Genomic DNA, 17,456 nt, shown 5'->3' with positions numbered 1-17,456 from the left:
GACATAAAGTAGAGAGGAAAAATGTCTAATCGTTGTAAATAATTTGTAACGGAGGTAGTATTTGATTGAAGGATAGATCCAACTCAGGAGGTGGAATTTGAATTTTTTTTTTTAAAACTTGAACACGATAATTTGCCAATCAATCTATTGCTTTTTTTTTTTTCTTCTCAAAAAATTACTTACTTCCAACCTAGTACCTCTATTTTTTTTAGTTGATACCTTTCTATTATCACGCTTGTCAACGTATGTTTTTAACGCTTAATATCTCTAATTATCAACATTGTAAAATTATAAAAAGTGAATATTATAAAAAATATATCGGGACGATTCAAACAAGATTCCACATGATTATATTTTATCGTTTCTATAAATCACAAAAGTGAGTAAAATGAAGGTAGTATCATTTTTACATGTGCAAAAATGTAGATATCAATACAGATGCATTAGATTGAATGGTGGCAAAACTATTGTAAAACAAAATTATCTAATTATTCTCGTAAAATACAAATATAGTTGAGCAAGTGCAACTTTCTACTGTGTTTTCTGTTCAAATCTAACTCACAAACCAAGTTCAGTTCAGCAATAATAATATAGAGAGAAGAAAGATTGAAGAGCCTAGAAAAATAGGGCCTATAACTTTCCTGTATCGCTTCAGCTACCCTCCTTTAGTAATGGCAAAGCTCAAAGGTATAATTCACAAAACTGTACAACTAGGAGCGACATTGTGCTCGAAGGCCTCGAACATACATTTAGTACACATATTTTGATTGAAAACGGATCTCCCCAAAAAGCATAAAATGAGGAACTATTGAAACAAAATTGAGGCTTGTTGGTTGATTTTCGAAGTGATGGATGGTCATATGCATTGTCTTCAAATGCTTTATCGCTCCTTCCAAATGTATTAGACAGCTCCAGCCAGAGATAATGGGCTTAACCGTTCAAGTATAATATTTAGATTTTATGAAGGAAACAAGTGCAAGGACATATTTTGGCATCAAAACTATTGATCTAGATTTACACGTCGCATTTTGCAGATGAGGTTGGCTGTTGGAAGGTCAAGCTGGGTGCTGGAATCTGACTTGATCAGATCTTTTAGTTGATCTTTAGGGATGGAAAGACATGTCTGAAATGTTGCAAGTGTTGGGGGAATTGGCACTGACAAAGCTGAAAGAACATTTGCCAAATACTCTATATCAACTGAGAGCTGCTGAGCTCCACGATCAGTAATGTATTGAATCCCTCGCAATTGTTCTATGTATATTGCAGCTGCACCCTCCGCAACCTTCAAAGGTTTAGGAATAACAAAGTATAAGCAGGCATCATGAACACAAACAGGTATAAAGGGAACATATACAAAATAAATAGGGGAAAAGTGAAGGTGGGGGGGGGGGGGGGGGGAGGGGGAGGGGGAATCAAGAATAAAAAACTTCAACAGATAACTGGAAAAGCAAAAGGTAAATTGATGTCACCTTAAACATCCATTCAGTAGCGAAGAACTGGGCATCATCTGCATTGGCATCATCACTGGAGATACCTTCTACAAGGGGCTCCAACTGCTGGGGCAAGGTAAGGAGATACTCACCAATACTAGTGATGTAGGATTGAGGGTATGAGCTAAAGCTTGGAAGAGGAAAAGCGCTAGTCTCCTCTGCAGATGCCCAGATTGGCATGCGTGACACATCACTAAGACGCTGTCGTACCTTTGATATCAGGACATCATACACAAGCTCATTAACAGTTTCTGCAAATGTGGCAACACTCTGAGATGCAAGTGGAAGTGCATGGAACCGAGGGTCTTTAGACTGCACAACCATAAGTAGCTTTCTAAAGTTAGTAAGTTTATTATACACCTTAAATAAGACAACATAACATATATATACAAAGATTCCCAAGGAAACAAAAATCATTTTATTAATAATAACACCTCAATATACTAATATAGCCCCTAAACAGAGGAAGAGCACATATAACAGCCATGGATGAGGGTCATAGAATTTGTTAGTGATTCAACATTGGTTAAACACCCGTTATCACAACAGCAGTTAAGATTCTCAAAAAGCTTTTCATATATGATGACCTGATGCCCAAAGACCTCTTTTCATTTGCTACAATCTTTCTCCGTATTTGCCAAAGCAGCTTGACCAAAAAAATCTACCTACTCCCTTGCCCCTTTGTATTAAATTTCACATCATTTCATACAAAATTAATATTTAAGACAACATTCAAATAGAGATTCGTCAGACGACTAATAAGTTCACATAGATTCTTAAACAACCCCTTCAGCTGCTCTATCCCTGGACCAATTTTACACTAAACTCATAAACCCCCGATCTATTTGCACTTTCCTTAGACCACAAAATACTAGAGCATATATTGACTAGAAAAGAAGAGATGAAACCAAATGAATTGTACTTGCCTGTTCCAAAAGACCAACTAGCTTTCGAGCCTTTTCAGGAGCATCAACTAAACGTACAGAAGCCATATCTAGAGCAGCTCTTTCATCTAAATTCACATTCGCATACTCATTGTCAATGGCTAATTGTCTCTGATTTTGGTCCACAGAAAATACTGATGCAGGAAGACTTGTACTTAATCTAGAAAGAGTAGCTCTCAGTGAAGCTTCAAAGACTGAGGATCTGCTCGTTAAACAATCAGCAACAGTAAGAATCTGCAAGGCCCCTTGTACCATGGACCATTCTTCCTCGTTTGAAATTAGGTCAGCTTTACGAGGATTATGTGTTACTTCCTTTTTGTCCAATCCAGAGTCCTTCTTTGCAATGTCAAATGTATTATCAACTCCACATACTGCTCTTAATGATTTTAATGTCTCATTAAGCATAGTAATGTACTGCAACATTATGTCATCCAAGGCCACAATTAGCTCATCTGCCTCAGAACCACCAGTAAAATTAATACACCTCTCAACTGCAGCTTCAAGAAGCAAAATGACTTGAGGAATAGACTCCTCCATCCTCCTAACAGTTTCACTCAGTTCTATTCCCTGAGCACCTACTCCACGAGCAACAGCTCCTCTAAGATCTAACTTCCCAATCTCAGAAGCAAGGATAGCACGCTCCATTTGCCCGTATCTATCACACAAAGATTTACATATCAATTAGAATTATGAAGCATCAAAGTAATAATTTGCAAATTAGTCTAAGGAACTTGGCATGCACTACTGAGCTACAGCTCAATTAATGGGCAAAAACAGTTCAAAGCAAGATCAAAATGAGTTAATTTTAAATTCAAAGCCTTCAACTTACTTCTTTTTAAATGTCTCAAAAGGAGAGTATATTGCTTTCATTGTATCAAGTAATACTTGCATCGCAGATTCTGAAAAAAGGTGTTGGATATTTCTTGCAAAAGTGCTTGTCACGTTATGCAGTTCGATCATTGCATCAAGATGCTTGCTGTGAATCTTTCCTTTGGGCATATCACCAGATAATAAATCCAATGTCCCTGAAGATATGAATTAGAGAACAAACTTTGTTATTTTAGCTCATCTATATATCTAAAGCACCTATGTCGGGCCAGCTGTAAAATCTACAGTTTATAAAGTCACCTTAATTAGATTGATTCACATGACAGTTAGAATGCTAGTAAAGCAAAGAGCAATTATAGCCATCTCACAGAAACTACCCCAGTTGGCTGAGTGTAAGCATGAGAGGGAAAGTCTTTCTACATCGAGGCTCCACCAAGACTTCCTAAGTTTGGACATAGTCCTCAGCCCTCTTTTCATCATTCAATACAACTTTATTGGCTAACAATGGCAGTTTCTAAACAACACAGGACCTATTCATAAAAGACATGTATCTGATACATATGGGGCACAATAAAATGCAGTTTATCTCTCCTCACTAATTGAAAAGGGTATCTAATTGCATCACACTAATAACACACCAGAGCAAAAATCTATCAGCTTGGCACACCAAAATGCAATTTATCTCACCTTACAAAATAAAACTGGCAACTAATTGTTTTGAATAAACATCACATCAATACTAAAATCTTTCATATTTATTAAGTAATGAATTTTCTGTTCCTGCTATTATACCCAAAGGTTGAAACTTAATACTTTCGGAATTTTTAGAGTAGGAATTCCACTTGCAAGGTAAAATCATAACCTATACGTAGACATGCAAAAAAAAGAAGAATTTGGGGGTGACATGATCCTGCACCTTTCTATCACTCCTTCCATCCTAAAGAAAACAGATTTTCTACAGCTAGTATGTCACACCGTCAAATTTCATTGTCTTCAAGAACATTAATAGAAATAAGTTAACAATAATTATTTTAATAAAGTAGATATAATATCAACAGACCTGTTAAAATACTTTTCTAAATTCATAGTTTCAAAATATTTTATGTTAGAACAGCAGAGAAAAAAAAAAAAAAAAAAAAAGCCTAAGTATGCCCTTAAAACTAGATGACAGCAAAAATGCCAATAGACCTTGTTTTATGGAGCAATGGGAGCATATAAAATAAGGCTTTAGGGATGTTTATTCAACCTTTAGCTAATGCTTTTGTTTCAGGAACAGCATCTCCAGTTGCAAGATTGATGCGGGAAATGAAGCTTGAATTAATAGCCAACACTGTCTCAATTAACAGCTTTGGTACCAGTGTTGTATAATCATCAGGAAAGGCAATTGCGCACCTGAAAAATAACACGTGAATAACTTCTATGAAGCAAAATAAATGACAAGCCAAATTGCCAAAATAATGAACACAAATTCACAAAGGGTGCCTGCTAAAACTCAGCTTTAGCTTTGGACAGGATTAAAAGAAGATGAAGAATGACTGCTTAACATCTGGAAAACAGCAATAATAGAAGACAGTTTCAAACATCCAAGAGGCTTGTTCTCTCCAAGCAGGTAAAAGAAAACTACAAAAAAATCTTAATAATACTCAGCATGCTTTTCCTCTCTATAATATGCTCTATTAATAGCGTTGCTACCTTAAGTGACTACCTATCTTATTAGTAAAGTCAATAATAACTCAATTATTATGCGACTACATAACGTACCCTCCCTGTAGATCGATGCTTAGTGGTGTTTGATCTTCATGACTTTATCAATCTTGTGGAAAATTCATTCTTAGATTCTTAAAGACGTAGCCATAAGTAGAGCTGTCAAAAGTTGACCCGACCAGAAATATCGACTCAAACCCAATTAATAACCGACCCATCTGACCCGAAAAAAAATGGTGACCCAAACCCGACCTGATCCGACCTAAAACCAACCCTAGACCCGAGTTGACCCGAGTATGTGAGACCTGAAACCGAAAATAAAACTGACTTAGAGATGACCCGACTCGAATGTAACCCGTAAATTATTAACCTCAACCGAACCCGACTTGAACCAAAATTGACCCAAAACCGTTTTAACCTGTCAAAACCCAAATTTAACTTGTCAAAACCCAAATTTAACTCGACTTGTAACTAACTTGACCTGAATTCAACCCGACCCAAATTTAACACAACCTGTTACAAACCCGACCCGAAATCAACCCGACTTGTTAGTGACCTGACCCAAATTCAACCCGACTTGTTATTGACCCGACCCGAAGTTTACCGGACCTATTACTAACCCGACCCAAAAATTCAACTCGATCTGTTACTAACATGACTCGAAATTAACACGACCTGTTATTGACCCGACCTAAATTAAACCAAAATTGTTCCTAACCTGATTTCAATTCACCTTAAATGCAATTTAGACCACCTTATTATTGTTGATCAAAGCATTTTGTCAAGGGAGACCAAGTCGGTCCATGCCAGCAAAAGAAAGACGCATCATCCTCAAATTTAAGAGTTAAATATAGTATATATTTGTTGTATGGTTAAAGGAGATAATTATCTTCCTAAATTATAAAATATAGTTCTTTAATATATTGCCTTATATATTATAGTCAAAGGAAATAATTAGCTTGATAAAAATGATAATTATCTATTTATAGTTAATTGAACCCGAATATGACCTGACTTGGAAATGACCCGACCTGATTGTAACCTGCAAATTATTAACTTGAACATAACCCACTTGACTCCGAGAATGACCCGACTTGGAAATGACCCAACCTGATTATAACCCGCAAATTATTGACTTACCGAATCCGACTTGAACCCGAAAGTGACCCGACTTGAAAATGATCCGACCTAATTATAACCCGCAAATTATTGACTTGAACAGAACCCGGCTAAAACCTGAGAATGACCCAACCTGATTCTAACCCACAAATTATTGACTTGAACCGAACCCAACTCAAACCCGAGAAATACCCTAACCGTTTTAACCCGTGAAAACCCGAATTAAACCCGATCTATAGTTCACCTGACATGTTATTAACCTGACCTAAACTAGACCCAAACCCGATAAGAAGTATGACCTAACGTGACCCGACTCAAGCAGTTCCAACCCCAATCCGACCCGCATAGGTAATGGAATTAATTCGAATTGACCCGACCCGACCAACTCATATCGACCCAAACCTAACCCGTTTACCAAAATTGAGAGCTTTACCCGAAGCCCTCGAAATTTCTCAAAAAGCATGGATATTAACCTTCAATTTTGGAATTGTTTTTATTTTTTTTCGCCCGGAAATAAAAACTGCAAAAATGTTTACCATGGTCTCTAATAACCGCTGGGAGTCCAATTGGGTCGGTGGAACCATCTAATTTGCCTTTAAACGACCAATTTACCAGTTTAAACCTTGCACCAATTTAATTAATTTAAGCCTATCACAAACATTTATAACAACTAATAATGATCATATATGGTTCCAAACAGCATTATATGACCCCGAGATATATCCACTAGAATTTCAAGACTTTTCGACACGGGCCCAAAACCTCCAAAATTTCTCAAAAAGTGTGGATATTAGCCTTCAATTTTGGAACTATTGACTTTTTTTTGCACGGAAAAAAATATTTCAGAAATGTTTACCATGGTCCCTAATACCCTTCGGGAATCCAATTGGGTGGGTAGAACCATCCAATTTGCCTTTAAACGGCCGATTTACCGATCTACAGCTTGCACCGATTTCATTAACTCAAGCCTACCACGAACATTTATGACAATATATAATGATCATATATGGTTCCAAACGGCATTATATATCCCCGAGATGTATTCCCTAAAATCTCTAGGTTTTTCGACAACGTACCCAACCAAAAAAATTTCTCATAAAGCGTGGATATAAGCCTTCAATTTTGGAATTTTTTGACTTTTTTTTCGTTAGGAAATTAAAAATTGCCGAAATTTTTACCATGGTCCCTAATACCATCAGGGAGTCTAATTGGGTGGGTGGAACCATCCAAGTTGCCTTTAACAACCAATTTACCGGTTTACAACTTGCACCGATTTCATTAACTCAATCCTACCACGAACATTTACAACAACAAATAATTATTATATATGGTTCCAAACGACTTTATATGACCCCGACATGTATTCCTTAAAATCTACAGTCTTTTCGATAATTGGGCCCCAAAACCTCCAAAATTTCTCAAAAAGCGAGGATATTAGCCATTAATTTTGAAATTTTTAGAATTTTTTTCGCCCGAAAATAATAATTGCCGAAATTCTACCATGGTCCCTAATACCCTTCGAGAGTCCAATTGGATGGATGGAACCATCCAATTTGCCTTTAAACGGTCTATTTATCAGTTTATAACTTGCACCGATTTCATTAATTCAAGCCTACCACAAACATTAATAACAACAAATAATGATCATATATGGTTCCAAACGGCATTAAATGACCCCGAGATGTATCCCCTAGAATTTCAAGAATTTTCGTCAACGGGCCCCGCATCCTACAAAATTTTTCAAAAATCATGGATATTAACCTTCAATTTTGGAATTTTTTACTTTTTTTGCCCGAAAATAAAAATTGCACAAATGTTTACCATGGTCCCTAATAACTGCCAGGAGTCCAATTAGGTGGGTGGAATCATCCAATTTGCCTTTAAACGACCAATTCACTAGTTTACAACTTGCACCAATTTCATTAATTCAAGCCTATCACGAACATTTATAACAACTAATAATGATCGTATATGGTTTCAAACGAGATTATATGACCTCGAGATATATCCCCTGGGCCCAAAACCTCTAAAATTTCTCAAAATGTGTGGATATTAGCCTTCAATTTTGGAACTTTTGACTTTTTTTTGCCCAGAAATAAAAATTGCTGAAATGTTTACGATGGTCCCTAATACCCTTCGCGAGTCTAAGTGAGTGGGTGGAACCATCCAATTTGCCTTTAAAAGGCAGATTTACCGATTTATAACTTGCACCGATTTCATTAACTTAAGGCTACCACGAACATTTATGACAATATATAATGATCATATATGGTTCGAAACGGCATTATATAACCCCGAGATGTCTTCCCTAAAATCTCTATGTTTTTCAACACCATAACCAACCTCAAAAATTTCTCAAAAAGCATGGATATAAACCTTCAATTTTGGAATTTTATTACTTATTTTGCGCTCGGAAATAAAAATTGCCGAAATTTATACCATGGTCCCTAATACCCTCCGAGAGTCTAATTGGGTGGGTGGAACCATCAAAATTGCCTTTAAACGGCCAATTTACTGATTTACAACTTGCACCGATTTCATTAACTCGATCCTACCACTAACATCTATGACAACATATAATGATCATATATGGTTCCAAACTGTATTATATAACCTCTAGATGTATTCCCTAAATTCTCAAGACTTTGCAACATCGGCCACGAAACCTCCAAAATTTCTCAAAAAGCATGGATATTAGCCTTTTATTTTGAAATTTTAAGAATTTTTTACGCCCGAAAATAATAATTGCCAAAATGTTAGCCATGCTCCCTAATACCCTCCGGCAGGCCAATTGGATAGGTGGAACCATCCAATTTTCCTTTAAACGGTCTATTTATCAATTTATAACTTGCACCGATTTCATTAACTGAAGCCTACCACGAACATTTATGACAATATTAATGATCATTCATGGTTCCAAACGGTATTATATGACATGAGATGTATCCCCTAAAATCTCATTTCTTTTCGACAACAGCACTGAAACCCTCGAAATTTCTAAAAAAGCATGGATATTAAACTTCAATTTTGGAATTTTTTTTACTTTTTTTCGCCCAGAAATAAAAATTGCAAATTTTTTTACCATGGTCCCTAAAAACCTCCGGGAGTCCAATTAGGTGAGTGGAACCATCCCATTTGCCTTTAAACGACCAATTTACCCGGTCTACAACTTGCACTAATTTCATTAATTCAAGCCTACCACGAACATTTATAACAACTAATAATGATCGTATATGGTTCCAAACGGCATTATATGACCCCGAGAAATATCCCCTAGAATTTAAAGATTTTTCGACAGCGGGCCCAAAACCTCCTAAATTTCTTAAAAAGCGTGAATATTAGCATTCAATTTTGAAACTTTTGGCTTTTTTTTCGCTCGGAAATAAAAATTGCCGAAATGTTTACCATGGTCCCTAATACCCTCCGGGAGTCCAATAGGGTGGGTGGAACCATTCAATTTTCCTTTAAACGGCCAATTTATCGATTTACAACTTGCACCGATTTCATTAACTCAATCCTACCACGAACATTTATGACAACATATAATGATCATTCATGGTTCCAAACGGTATTATATGACCCCGAGATGTATCCCCTAAAATCTCATTTCTTTTCGACAACAGCACCGAAACCCTCGAAATTTCTCAAAAAGCATGGATATTAACCTTCAATTTTGGAATTTTTTTACTTTTTATCGCCCGGAAATAAAAACTGCAAAAATGTTTACCATGGTCCCTAATGACCGCCGGGACTCCAATTAAGTGGGTGGAACCATTCAATTTGCCTTTAAACGACCAATATACCGGTTTACAACTTGCACCGATTTCATTAATTCAAGCCTACCACGAACATTTATAGCAACAAATAATGATCATATATGGTTCCAAACGACATTATATGACCCCGAGATGTATCCCATAGAATTTCAAGACTTTTCGACACCGGGCCACGAAACCTCCTAAATTCCTCAAAAAGCGTGGATATTAGCCTTCAATTTTTGAATCTTTTGACTTTTTTTCGCCCGAAAATAAAAATTGCCAAAATGTTTACCATGGTCCCTAATACCCTCCGGAAGTCCAATCGGGTATGTGGAACCATTCAATTTGCTTTTAAACGACCAATTTACCGGTTTACAACGGCCAATTTAATTAACTTGGACCGAACCCGACTTGAACCGAAATTGACCCAAACCCGTTTTAACCCGTCAAAACCTAAATTTAACCCGACTTGTTACTAACATGAACTGAATTCAACCTGACCTGTTCCTAACCCGACCCAAATTTAACCCAACCTGTTACAAACCCGACCCAAAATCAACCCGACTTGTTATTAACCTAACCCAAATTCAACCCGACCCGAATTTTACCATACCTATTACTTACCCGACCCAAAAATTCAACCCGATCTGTTACTAACCCGACTCGAAATGAACACGGCTTGTTATTGACCCGACCTAAATTCAACCCAAATTGTTTCTGACCAGATTTCAAATCACCTTAAATGCTATTTAGACCACCTTATTATTGTTGATCAAAACATTTTGTCTTGGGAGACCAAGTCGGTCTATGCCAGCAAAAGAAAGGAGCATCATCCTCAAATTTAAGAGTTAAATATAGTATATATTTGTTGTATGGTCAAAGAAGATAATTATCTTCCTAAATTATAGACTATAGTTCCCTAGTATATTGCCATATATATTATAGTCATAGGAAATAATTAGCTTGATAAAAATGATAATTATCTATTTATAGTTATTTGAACCCGAAATGACCTGACTTGGAAATGACCCGACCTGATTGTAACCTGCAAATTATTGACTTGAACATAACCCGACTTAAATCCGAGAATCACCCGACTTGGAAATGACCCAACCTGATTATAAACCGCAAATTATTGACTTGAACCGAACCCGAGAATGACCCGACTTGAAAATGACCCGACCTGATTATAATCCGCAAATTATTGACTTGAACCGAACCCGACTCAAACCCGAGAATGACCCGACCTGATTTTAACCCGCAAATTATTGACTTGAATCGAACCCGACTCGAACCCGAGAATTACCCTAACCTGTTTTAACCTGTGAAAACCCGAATTAAACCCGACTTATTGTTCACCTGACCCGAATGTAACCTGACCTGTTATTAACCCGACCCAAACCCGATAAGAAGTATGACCCGACTTGAGTCACGTGACCCGACTCAAGCATGACCCAACCCAAACCTGACCCGCATAGGTTATGGAATCAATCTGAATTGACCCGACCCGAGTTTACCTGACCAACTCTTACCTCACAGCTCTAGCCATAAACAGCCGGAGAAAATTACTATTGGAGAGTAAAATTTTTAAAAAAAAATGTAAGAAAAATAATAACTCTAAGATTCATATGAAAGCAAGGAAAACTTCACAAAAGAGGACAAAAGTATGAAAGCAAAGAATCTTAGCCTAGCATGCTTTTTAAGGAAAGGCAACTGAGAAAGGGACACAACAAGAAAATTGTGACTTTACCATTTCCATTCTTGCTCAAGATAGAGTTGTAGTTCATCGTAAAAGCTTGGCAACCATTTGGAGAAAGAAAGGCCTGAATGATTTGATTGGAAGTCATTACTAGCTTGCCTTTGCCCATCATTTTTTTCAGTTGCCAACTTATTGATTCGCTGTTTGGATTCAAATTCATCCCAAAGTTTTTTTATGGATTTGAGGTGAACCTTTGTATAGTACACTTCTAGGGACTGGAATCTACCAATTCGCACAAGAATTCCTCGCATCTCTTGAGCAACTTCAATCTGTATAGTAAGAACAAAGGAGTTTAAGAAACACAAGGAGAATAATAGGAGCAGACAATGCAAAACCCATATAAATACATTACTTTACGATTTGACAGGGCATCTGTCAATCGAGGCTGCACCATCGCGTCCAGTCTATCCTCTAAGACCTCAAGTTGCTTCCTCACATTAGCAAATTCAGCAACCTAAAAGTATAGCACCGAAAAAATAATCTTAAGGCCAGCATAAATAGAACATATTTACGACTAGTAGGAAGCAGCTAAACATCATACCTCCCCTACTGCAGACAGGCAATGCCTCATGCTGGCTAACGTTTCAGCAGCCCGTGAAAGATCACCACTCGCGAAAACATCCTCTACAGTTGAGCTCAATTGGGTCAACCCAGCAGCATCCTATATAGCACACCAAACTTGCCTTATTAAGGACTTGACCTTTTCTCAGCCACATCAACTAGATCATAAAGTACAAAGATTTTTAAAAGAAAAAAATTATATAAAACCTGCAATGTCTTGTATGCAGCTTCCATCCTATGTTTGACAGTGTCAACTTTTGCAAGAGCCGCAATAGAGTCAGCAGCGGAGCCTTCAGCCTGAGGAGAGTTAAGACAAAGTAATAAAAAGAGCTCTCATTGAGCAACAATTCTATGAAAGAACAAGAGACACATGTAGCCACAGCCCTTCAAGTAATTAGCAAGATCTATGCGATCAATCCCAAAAAAAATCATCAACTCAAATACTATTTGACATTTTATAGTAGAGATGATCAGCTTACTTTCAATAGTACATATAATTCTCAAGATTATACGTTGAAGTGAGCAAGACTTGGCAATAAAACCCTCTACTGGGACAAACAGAAGTTACTTTGCAGTTAATAACTAAGCTGGACTATATTACACTATTAGGGAATAAACAGCTTCCCAAAATTAGTACCAAACTAATTCTTGGTTGGTTAACTTATGAAAGTATATATCAATCCAAATCTAACAAGGCTTTTCAGTTTTTGCCCCCTAATTTGGTAAAGAGAATTGTTGGAGACCTTGAAGTAACAGAGATAGTTTCTATGATAAAAGTCCCAAACTATTCCTTTCAGTTCAATGGTAATAGATAAACTTTTTACCGTCAAACTCGGGACAACAACAACGACAACAAAAGGGCCATTATGACCAAAATTGTTACGCGCTAGAGTCAGTTCCATAATTCCTAGAGTCAGTCAAAGGTACAAACTTCAAAACCTTCTGAACTGAACCCAGCTTAGCAAGCTGTTGTTTCAGCATCTAAAAAATCTAACATCTAGTACATGCTATAACACACTGAAATCCTCAGTTATCAAAATTTGTTTGCCCGAGTATAGTTTCACACTTATAAGGTAAAGTTGCTGGTTAAATTGGACCAAAAGACAATACTAGCTTATCAGGAAATAAACTCCACCTCTTGATTCTTTTAAAGAAGTGCCATTTGCATTGAATTGTGGACAGCAGCCCTTATCTCTTTATTTTTTAACAGTCTATACTATGTTTTAATCAAATTGCTGCACTTCCATTAAGTTTTTAGTCACCGCAATTGTGTGCCTTATGGAAGCTGTCAAACAATAGTTTATCAGTTTAGATTCTGTATTTCAGAGGCACAATGGCGAATCTTAGTTTGGGCTGGTAGGGTCCCAACCTCCCTTGATTTTCTTGGGTCATTAGATATACAATATATATGTTGGTCCAAAGTCTAAATTATGCATCGAAATATTGCTCTTGCATAATGGTTAAATGTTCAATTTTTGTACTAGAAGTTTAGAAAGTGTAGCTGTTGTTATCTATGATGGCAACTTCACTTACATGAATTCATATCTTACATTTCAACTAATCTCATAATACAAGACTATATTGATTTCTAATTTCACCTTCATTTAAATGGTCTCACTAGAGCAACAACTATTCGACACGATCCGTAAACACCCTAGCTAATTGCACACTATGTCTAGCACAAATTCATCTTAATTTTCACCATAACTAGGATCAAGTAATTCATCACACTCTCATATCATCAAAAATACAACAAAATATACTAAATTTGACAGCATTACTTCCAATTCCACAATTCCGCAAGTATCCATAATTTGTCACTAATTAAAATATGCATTAACACAAAATCAATCAAATATCCTCAAATTTCTTGATTAACAGACAAAATCAAACCAAAAAAAAAAATCAAATTAAATCAAACCTGCTTAATCTTGGTAAGGATGGTGGAGATGGAAGAGCGGAGAGAAACGGCGTCGTCGCGAATACGGATGACGTCACGAGTGGCGCGTGGAACACGGAGAATGGAGGCAGAACTTTGTTCTTCAAGAGAAGCGGAGATCTCTTCAGACATCAACTGAAGCTTCATTTCCAGATCTGCCAAGTGATTCTCCAACACATCTTGCGGATGACGCGCTTTTACGGCGTTGTTTATCCATTTTTTGGCGTCGAATTTTTCGTCGGAAAATGCTCCCAAATCTACCATCATTTTTCCAGAATTTTGATGAATTGATCGATTGATTGAAAAAGTGAGAGAATGATCAAGAAATGTGGAAATGTAGGTTGATGAATGAGTGTGAGTTCATTTGAATCAGAGGTTTTTGAGCTGGTTAAAAATGGAGGTTTTGAAGATGAAATACACTGGAGAGAAAGATGAGGGAGATCTAACCATTATAATTATTTGGTAAGAAACTAACAGAAAAAGGAGTTTAGTGTGAGAAAACTAGAAACGGCCCAAGTCGCACCGTCGCATGGAGCGGGGAGTTGAGGTCTAGTCCATATGGTTGTGGGATGGTCACGAAGTTTAGAGTAGTGAGTCCGGCTAAATGATTAACATTTACTCGTAGGTGATTTAGTTTTGGAGTAGCGAAGTAAGGACTTGAGAGCACTAGGCTAGCTAGCCAATTGGTAGCCATTAAGAGTACCCTACTCACTATTCTCTGTCTCTCCTCTTTTGAGCAAGCTCATTGTTGTAGGTGACTCGTGAGTAACATTTGAGCTGAGACTCCTCTCACTTCCAAGTAGGTTACCTCTTCGATCCAAGAACCACAAAGTTGGTCGTTGTTTGGAAGAGAAATTAAAATCAAACAGATTTTCATGTTCGGCACCGGCGACTGGGGAGATTACGTTCCCTCACGAGGATCCGTTGGTGATCATCGCCACGGTGGCCAACCACGACGTCAGTAAGGTCCTTGTTGACGGTGGCAGCGGAGCAAACATTCTGTTCCGAAAGGCCTACAATCAAATCAAGCTGAAGCCCAAGCACCTTACTCCGGTACCCTACCCGGTATCCGGGTTCAACGGGGCTTCAACTTATCCAGATGGGAAGGTGACACTTCCTATCACCATCGGCTGCGATGAGGCAGCCAGGAACGTCATGATTGAATTTTTGGTCATTGACGCTCCTTCAGTGTACAACGTGATTTTGGGGAGACCCATAATTCATGAGATCCAAGGGCTCGTCTCAACTTATCATCAGCTGATGATTTACGTCTCAGACGCCGGCTTCCCCGAAAGGATACAGGGCAACCAAAAGGACGCCCGAAGGTGCAACTACCTCAAGCCATCCAGTAGTCGCCCAGATGACGACAAGGATGAGGAGGAGAAAGAAAAAGAAAGAGAGCCAAGCACAAAAAAGCCGAAAGGCCTAAGTGCTTCGGCCCAAGGATCTGTACCCAGAGGTAAAGGGCCCGAAAGGGAAAAGGCTAGCTCTTCAGCTGAGCCGCAAGACTCAGAGAGTCAGCCGAAGAACAAAAAGACTGGGACACCTGCTGACATAGGCAGCAGGCCAGATTATGAAGAGTCCAGTCCATCAGCAATGGACATGGACCAACAGACTGAAACAGTTGAGTTGGCCGAAGGAGACGTTGAGAAATGTGTAACAATCGGGATGGACCTTGATCCGAACACCCATTGTGAACTTATTCAGCTCCTTCGGGACAACAGAGATGTGTTTGCTTTCTCGGCAACTGATATGCCCGGGATAAGTCCAGACCTCATCTCCCATAAGCTTAATGTTGACCCAACGTGTCGACCAGTTAAGCAAAAGAAGCGGAATTACTCCGCTAATAAGAACCGAGACATCGCAGCCGAGGTCAAAAAATTGCTGGAGGCAGGCTTCATCGAGCCTTGCCAATATCCAGAATGGCTGGCAAATGTGGTGATGGTTCAGAAGGCAAATGGTACCTGGAGGATGTGCGTTGACTTCACGGACCTAAATAAGGTTTGTCCGAAGGATTTCTATCCCTTGCCGAGGATCGATCAGCTAGTCGATTCGACAAGTGGCCATGCCTTGCTTAGTTTCATGGACGCATTCTCGGGGTATCATCAGATCTTCATGCACCCCGACGATCGAGCAAAGACAGCATTCGTCACGAACGCTGGGGTGTACAATTACAAAATGATGCCCTTCGGATTGAAAAATGCGGGGGCAACCTATCAAAGGCTGGTGGATCAAGTTTTTGCCGATCAAAAGGGCCGAAACATGGAAGTCTATGTCGACGATTCGATCGTCAAAAGCAAAAAACCCGAGGACCATGTTAAGGACCTGGCTGAAACTTTCGCCACCTTAAGAAAGCATCAAATGAAGCTGAATCCGAAGAAATGTGTCTTCGGCGTGAAGTCAGGGAAATTCCTTGGGTTCATAGTCAGCAAAAGGGGGATTGATGCCAATCCCTCCAAAGTCAAAGCGGCGCTCGACCTTCATGAGCCGAAAACAAAGCGGGATGTTCAGCGGCTCACCGGAAGAATGGCAGCCCTCTCGAGGTTCATTTCCAGAGCTTCGGATAAGGGGTTACCTTTCTTCAAAGCCCTGAAACTCCCGAAAACAAAAGAGCTCGTTTGGGAGGAAGAGCAAAAAGACGCCTTTAAACAGCTTCGGGAGCATCTGGCTCAACTCCCAACGCTGGCTAGCCCAGCAGAAGGAGAAACTTTGTACCTGTATGTGGCCGTTAGCCCAGCCACCATCAGCGCAGTACTGCTGAAGGAAGAAAGTAAAAATCAGCAACCGATCTACTTTGTCAGTCATACACTGACGGATGCCGAGACTCGCTACCCTCTACTCGAGAAAGTCGCTTTCGCGGTAGTAGTAGCTGCTCGGAAGCTGAGGCCCTATTTTGATTGCCATCAGATAGTGGTCTTAACTGATCAGCCGTTGGAAAAAGTTCTCGGCAAGGTTGAAAAATCTGGTAGGCTAGCCAAGTGGGCTTTTGAGCTCACCGAATTCAGCATCAGCTACCGTCCGAGGGCTGCCATTAAGGCTCAAGCTCTAGCGGACTTATTGGCCGAATGCTCATACCAAGAAGCGCTAGACAGTGAAAAGAAAGTCTGGACCGTGTTTACGGATGGATCTTCCACCGAAAACGGTTTGGGGGCAGGAGTAGTGATAACTTCTCCCGAAGGCAAATCCTTTGAGTATGCACTAAAATTTTCTTTTAAGGCCTCGAACAATGAAGCCGAATATGAGGCAGCAATCGCCGGCCTAGAATTGTGCATCTCCCTGGAAGTCGATCATGTCTGCCTGAAAACAGACTCTCAGCTAGTTGCATATCAGATCAGCGGCAGCTACGAGGCCAAA

The 17,456-nt window shown here is 38.8% G+C and overlaps 1 protein-coding gene across 1 annotated transcript; it reads right to left on the bottom strand.

Annotated features, from left to right (window-relative positions):
* Positions 1 to 443: 443 nt before the first annotated feature.
* Positions 444 to 14,369, bottom strand: LOC110733485 (conserved oligomeric Golgi complex subunit 7-like). Its single transcript, XM_021913542.1, has 10 exons — positions 14,085 to 14,369; positions 12,371 to 12,460; positions 12,144 to 12,263; positions 11,955 to 12,056; positions 11,594 to 11,871; positions 4,509 to 4,654; positions 3,264 to 3,459; positions 2,417 to 3,089; positions 1,470 to 1,802; positions 444 to 1,282 (listed from the first exon to the last, which is right to left on the bottom strand). The coding sequence occupies exons 1-10, from the start codon at positions 14,367 to 14,369 to the stop codon at positions 1,001 to 1,003; spliced, it is 2,505 nt and encodes an 834-aa protein (XP_021769234.1). The 3' UTR covers positions 444 to 1,000.
* Between the last annotated feature and the right edge of the window lie 3,087 nt (positions 14,370 to 17,456).

The sequence above is a fragment of the Chenopodium quinoa genome, unplaced genomic scaffold (genome assembly GCF_001683475.1).
Source record: "Chenopodium quinoa cultivar QQ74 unplaced genomic scaffold, ASM168347v1, whole genome shotgun sequence".
In the NCBI taxonomy this organism is placed as follows: Eukaryota; Viridiplantae; Streptophyta; class Magnoliopsida; order Caryophyllales; family Amaranthaceae; genus Chenopodium; species Chenopodium quinoa.
The sequence above is the reverse complement of the archived record's forward strand: the minus strand, read 5'-3'. Positions and strand labels throughout refer to the sequence as shown.